The sequence below is a fragment of the Gavialis gangeticus genome, unplaced genomic scaffold, assembly GCF_001723915.1.
Source record: "Gavialis gangeticus isolate Ggan-Ray unplaced genomic scaffold, GavGan_comp1, whole genome shotgun sequence".
NCBI classification, from domain to species: Eukaryota; Metazoa; Chordata; order Crocodylia; family Gavialidae; genus Gavialis; species Gavialis gangeticus.
This window is the reverse complement of record NW_017729022.1, coordinates 76,545,863-76,552,678: the sequence shown is the minus strand read 5'-3', so window position 1 is coordinate 76,552,678 and position 6,816 is coordinate 76,545,863. Positions and strand designations below refer to the sequence as shown.

Genomic DNA, 6,816 nt, shown 5'->3' with positions numbered 1-6,816 from the left:
CTTCCATCTTATGAAGGGCCAGAAGTTTCATGGCTAATGTGCATTTGCAAACCCAGTTTCAGGAAAGGCACAGAGGGCTCATTAGCAGCCCTTTCAAGGAAGCCCCCATACAAGAGAAGGACTCCCAGAATTCAAGCCCCCAGAAGAACTGGGACTTTCAGAGCTGGAGCATTACCAGTCCATTCCCAGTTACCCCAGCCCCCTGCCCCCATAGAAAATTAAGTGACCCATCTCTGACCAAGACAAAATCATGGGGGAGTCCTGCAGTGAAATTTGCCCCATGTGTGACCCCCAATGTTAGTCCAGCTTGTGCAACTTCTGCAACTCCACTACATTATATTACTTGGAAAAGGCTGCAGCTCTATGATACCCCCCATACACCCAAGGTAAGGCAATGTTTCTACTCTGTGCCTGCTTGCAAACGTGTCATTACTAGAATTACACTAGACAGGAGACAAGCAGGGACTACTGCTAGCTATGAAACATTTATCTGAAATGTCTGGCTGGTGGTTATCTCATTGTTTTTTCTTGCCCCATCCCACTGTTTGTTTGTTTCATCTATTTATCTTGGAAATCTAGATCAGAAACCCTCTAGACTTGTTCCTTGGAACAGATGCTACCCAAATCACCATTGATAAGCATGTTAACTCATCTAAAAAAATTAATAAATAAAATAAAATAAAAAAAATGAAGTCAACTGACAATAGAACAGCTAGATTTAAAAACAAGCAAGATTTCTAGGGCTTTGTGCACATTTGTGTGTTTCCACGGAGGGTCTGCTTAAAACCTAACCTGGGCTGTCTGCCTAGTGATGCTGCTTACTGAGTGTTCAATAAATATAACTCTCTTCCCCCAGAGGTAAATGAACCATCCTTAGAAAAAAGAATCAAGTACTCAAAAAGTACTTGAAAGCAAGAGACTGAAGTCTGTTATTCCTAGTTCATAGGTTGTTCTTTGGCTGTAAATGGTACTCTCTGTTTGCAAGAGCTAGAAATGTTGCTTGTTTTTAAATCTAGCAGGCACAGAGTAGAAACGTTGCCTTACCTTGGGTGTATGAGGGGTATCATAGAGCTGCAGTTTTTTCCAGGTGATATAATGTAGTGGAGTTGCAGAAGTCTCCCAAGGCAGACTAGCATTGGGTGTCTCACATGGGGCAGATTTCACTGCAGGACTCCCCCACAATTTTGTCTCAGTCAGAGACAGGTCAGTTAATTTTCTATGGGGGGTGACTGGGAATGGACTAGTAGCACTCCAGCTCTGAAAGTCCCAATTCTTCTGGGGGCTTGAATTCTGGGAGACCTCCTCCTGTATACTGCTGTCTTCTCCCACCTCATTCTCTTCTCCACAACTGGAAAAATCCAATTTCTGAATAATTTCATCACTGTTGTCCCAGTCACCCATTGTAACTAGAAAGAAACAGTAGGGATATGATGAATATTAGCTTATTTGATTTGCAGGAAATACAGAATCTTTAGAGTAGTGCAAGTCATTGCCCTCTCCTCCCATTTTGGGGTCATTCTTTCAGTTCTCTCATTTTAATCCCACAAGTGTGAGAATTTGCATTGATTATAAAAATCACTACTTGGCTCTAAACCAGTTAAGGAAAAGTAGCTTGGAATTATGAAATATAAATCCATTTGGACCCAATTTGTAAAAGAAGGGGAAGAACAGGCAAACAAAAACAACCCACCCATACCCTGGCTCTTATCTTGCTGCTCTAAGATCAGAAATCACTCAACTGAAATCAGTTACTTTGATATTCAACCTGCGTAAAAATCAGGCTAAAAGGCTATTCTCCCTTCCACCAAAAAGAGGTCACTTACACACATCCTAGCCATAACCTGCACTACTTATGAAGCAAGATAATGACCACACCAGCACATTCTCACTACATTTCTCAGAGGGAGAGAACCTACTGTGTTGCATACAGCTGTAAATGCAGGAGCTCAGACAGTTACCAAATACTTTACTTTACTAAGATCCATTCTTAGTGAAAAACTACCACTCACTCTTTTCCCTATACCATTTATAACCATCCAGGTGCACCTGCATCATTGTTAATAGGTGAAAATTGGAGCTCAACATCACCTGTTTACAGCTGCTGGTACTATCCTGTTCCCTTTGAAGTCAGTGGCAGAAACTTAGATGAGAGTATGGCAAGGTGCAGGTTTTGTACAAAGCCGTACATGACAGACAGCTACTGTTCCTTACATATCATCTCCTCACCTCTACATTCTTTTTCCTATATACATAATATAAGCTGCTTTCCCCCAGGCTGTGGGATTCAACAAAACTGGAAGTCCCACTTCCAGTTTCCCTATCACCACATTGACCAGCATCAACTGGCATGCCGGTTAATGAAGTGCTGGTTAACACAGCTTTTACTGTAATCTTTACATGTCCTTACCTATATACATTTCTAGGCTTTTGGCCACAGGACTAACCACTTCATTCATTCAGGCAAACATTGTCTTCTCAGACATGCATTGTTTTGGACAAGTGCTATAACCCATGCAGAGAAATTCAGCAGCTTCATTTAGAATGTGTTAGAGCCTAGGAACATAGGAAGGGAGCTGAGGGAGACTGAGTTTATAGATTTGTCTCTACGAGGTCAGTAAAAAGATTCACAGCTCCAACTTGCAAATGCCTGCACTGTTCAAGATGAAAAACCTTGTTAAATCTGTGAATACAGTGTCAGACTTCCCACAGAAAGGAAGATCATGTTAACTCTTGCCAAGGAGCGGGACAATGGCTTCTCTCTGTAGTTGTCCTGAGAAACCTAGGATTTTTGTGAAATGTGAGTTTTTAAGGGGGATATAGAAATTTAATAAACTGGGAACTAGTCTACAGTAGCCCTTTTTCTTAGTCCAGGGAAAGCTGCCAGAATGACAGGCAAAGAAGTCCCCTAGCCACAGAGCAAGTGTAGCACTGTCAGAAACAGCATGTGCAGTAGTTTCCAATACTGATACACACACCTCAAGGGGGCATGTCTAGAAGTGAAGACACAGCAATCTAAAGCTACTTCTAAAGTCCTTGTAAACTGATCTGACTACAAATAATAAAAAACAAACAAACAGCAATTTATGTTTTTGGTACTGTCCCTAACAACTACACTGAAACTAGTATTGTAGATAAGACATTAAAGAGATGTCCAAGGGTAAGAGTAGTAACCCAGGCTAAACATAGGGAACCATTTTGATTCACAGTTGCGTATTTTTTATCCCAGCAAACCCCAGACCTTACAAACTGACAAACTCATTGTCTGACATTAAGTACCCGTGAATTCAAATTAAACACTTTACCTTTGAATAATCCTGGCTAATTTGACTTAACTGGCAATTAACTCTAGGCTGTGCCTAGTCTATTTTGCTGGGAGTCATACACCCCATGTAACCTGGCCTAATCAGAACTGCATTAAGCCAGTTGTTTGTTTTCAGTCCTAGTCAGCCTTTTATCATTTTTACCTGGTTGGGGGGAGTTGTGAAATTCCTTTTTGGATTAAATCCTTACCACTAATCCATGCATTAGTTATCCCAAGATTAGACCATTTTAGATAACTGCAATGCACCCTCTATAGAAGCATCTTTGGGATCAGATGACAAGCAAGGCACTAGGATTTGCACTGGCTTCCAATGGGTCTTGAAGAAGGAGCCTAAACTGCATATATGACTTATATAACCCTAAATGGCCTAGGATTGGCTTGTTTCTCTCCATGTGCAACATCCTTATACCTCCAGTCATTGAGGGTGCTGGAGGCCCCTCATTTTAAAGAGAAAGTGGCAGTGAAGCTCCTGATGATGTTTGGGAGCCTTGCTTCCAAACCTGGTGATCTGGGAATGCCAAAAAACACATCCATAACAATGAAAAGGGGGAGGTGTGGTATCTAGCAGGCTGTGAAATGGCCAGGTAGGGGCTGCTGGGTGTTGATTGTGTTGTTAATAATCCATTAAGAGTGCTTAGCCATGGATGGACTTGTGGAAGAGGTGATATCTTTTATTAGATCAACTAGATTTTTGCAAAAATAATTCTTTGCCCAAAAGCTTGCAATTAAAGATTTTTTTTAATTTTAATTTTTTGCAAAAATCTAGTTGGTCTAATAAAAAATATCATCTTTACCACAAGTCCTGATTGCTTTTGCCACTAGACCAATATGGCTATAACCTGGATACCTAGCCTTGGATGGGTTTTTTTTTTTAAACTTGTTTATTCAAATTAATTTATTCTCATAGGATTTGAACTATAGTGACCTGGACACACACAAGCTTTCAAACCTCACTGTTAAGTAGTTTTGAATACTACCTATCCCTCTGTTGTCAGTGACTTTACAGCAGAAAACCTTATAAAAGGGATACCATGAATGTGACCAGGAAAAGAAATAATGGGCTTGTGCCTGTGCTTTTCTTGTTTTTACTGTGAGAAAAAGACTTCAAAGGATCTTTCCCACTTCTAGTTCTGTTGTTCAAAATATCTAGGCTCAGGTTCCTGTTTCTTCAGGTTCAGTTATATGCTCAAACTCTTCCCCGGTACAGCAAATGCTTAAGCATGGGCTCATCTCTAAGCATTTACTCAGTCCCGCTGAAGTCAATGAAACTACTCGTGCTTGAAGTTAAACATGTGTTTAAACATTTGCAGGCTCAGGCTTTACATTTTTCACTTTTTTACCTTCAGTGGAAACCTCTATATGCTGTAATGTATTACTTTACTCAATAAACCTCTGTATGGAGTTTGTGAAACAAGCAAAATGCCTACATGGCATTAAATGCAGATGATACAGAATTCATAGCAGATGGTCACCACCTGACCATTTTGGAAAACAATCAAAGCCACTTAAAAAAACTAAGGATTGGGGTCTTTTGAGTGGTTTATGGCACAATCAGATCAGCTCAATAGGGAGAAAAAAAAGACAAATGGTTTATGACAATACCTTCCTTTTAATTGAGACTGGTGTAATTGTGTAATCCAGTTAATCAGAAAGTCCTAGAGAAGTAATTTAATCCTAATGATATTTAATGACATCGATGACTGCTTAATAAGGATGGTAATTACATTAAACTTGGCTGCCTTTGGATGCATTTGTCGTTCTTTGTTTCTGTCTTATGCTGATTCTGTTCTTTGGAAATATTTTCTCTCTCCATAGCAGCATTCAGATCATCATCTCTGGTTCACCCGTTGCTGGCTTGCAGCTTCCGTGCCACCTATTCATGATGGGTATCACTGAGTACTTTAGGGCACTGACCCTGAGCAGGTACTAGGCTCAATTCCTACCCGTGTGCAGTTATTGCCTCTGCTCAGTTTTCTTGGGCTGTTCCAGCACAACATGCTTAGCACAACTCTGCAGGTCTCTAGACAGTAGCATTTCTTCTGAAAAGATTTTTTTTCAATTGGGAACTCTATCTAATTTGGATACAAGGGCATCCACCAGGCCCTCCAGGTTTTTCTGTGTAAAGATACAAGGACACATATATTGTTGCACAAGATGACTCGCTCACTATTCCAAATTTCCAAAAGGAATCATTAGCAGAGGGACAGAAAAAATGCAGAAACTGCAGATCCCTGTCCACTACTCCAGCTAAAAATACCAAAGTGCATCTAGTTTGGTTACCATTTTTTTATTAGTTACCACCGTCAACATGTATGGAGTAGCAGCAACATTTGCTGCTGGGGAAAGCAACAGAGACAAACATAAGTGGCAACACCCTGGGAATTACAGATTTAGGCCCTAGTTCTGCCACTTAATCCACAAAGGCCTGACTTTTAGGAGGCCCTTTGTCCGTGGCTACTTTTAGATTAGGGCCTAAAATTCACTCTGGCAATACAGTGGCAAGCTCAGGGCTGTGTTGCATTGTAATTTTGGGCAGCTCCTGGAGCTCTTAATGATTTAATCCCCAGATAGTCTGCATACTAGCACCTGAAACTGGTTTTAAGCCATCATTACGCAGCTCAAAATTATGCCACTTGAGGTCTCTATGATCTGTGTTACTTGTGTTACACAACACAGTGTAAACACCACCCACCCCCTCCCCCCATCCCCTTCTGGCCTGGATCAGGCCCACTGTGGCCCCTGCCGCCCTCCCCAGCACCCCAGATCCCCACTCACTGCCCCCTCCCCTGCTTACCTATGGCTGCCTGTCCCAGGGAGCAGACTTGGAAGGGTTAACCTGCCTGCCCCACTGCCACTGCTGCTCTTGGCAGGACTCAGTTCCAAAAAGAGCAGCAGCCCAGCAGTGCAGGCAAGTTAACTCTTCCCTGTCTGCAACGCTGGGACAGAGAGCAGGACAGCTACAAGTAAGCAGGGGTGCGGAGGGGCAAGTGGGGAGCCCTGGAGCAGGAATACACCAGGATGAGGGTATCTCTTAGCTTTCAGTTCTCCAGGCCTCTGCTGACCTGAAGCGCCACTACTGCAAACTTGAGCCATCCCTAATGCCCAGCCGGCTGTGGCTCACAGCCTAAGGTGTAACGAGGCCCGCAGGGTGGCAAACGACCATGTGGCGACTTTAGATTAGGGGCCTGGGTTTCTGTTGCTGGCGCATGTCTCATCCACCTTGGCAACCGGCTACTGAGAACACCTCGCTTGAGCCGCCTGATACCTCGTGCCCCCCACACTCCAGCAGCTCTGTGCAGCGGGCAGGACACGCAGGTGCGCGATTGCCAGGGGACGCGCGCCTCCGCAGGGCCCCTGGGGCTGTCACCCCCTGCCCTGAGGGGCACCCGGCGCAGGAGGCCGCGGTACAGAGATGGGAGGCACCTGCACGGGCCCCAAGTGAATCCCCACCCCTCGGTGACACCCACGCCCCGTCCCGCCCCCACCTAGGGCGC

At 43.5% G+C, this 6,816-nt stretch overlaps 1 protein-coding gene across 7 annotated transcripts in view; it reads right to left on the bottom strand.

Annotated features, from left to right (window-relative positions):
• The window catches only part of WEE2 (WEE1 homolog 2), a 24,070-nt gene extending 22,059 nt beyond the window's left edge, over positions 1 to 2,011 (bottom strand). For 3 of the 7 annotated variants that reach the window (XM_019515430.1, XM_019515435.1, XM_019515436.1), the window contains exons 1-2: positions 1,917 to 2,011; positions 1,045 to 1,406 (exon numbers count right to left, since the gene is read on the bottom strand). In XM_019515430.1, coding sequence (XP_019370975.1) covers positions 1,045 to 1,406; positions 1,917 to 1,926 — 372 coding nt within the window. In that variant the 5' untranslated portion in view covers positions 1,927 to 2,011. Of the gene's footprint in view, positions 1 to 1,044; positions 1,407 to 1,823; positions 1,843 to 1,916 lie in introns of those variants that run through there. The other 4 variants (XM_019515433.1, XM_019515432.1, XM_019515434.1 and 1 more) reach the window with 4 other exon arrangements.
• Between the last annotated feature and the right edge of the window lie 4,805 nt (positions 2,012 to 6,816).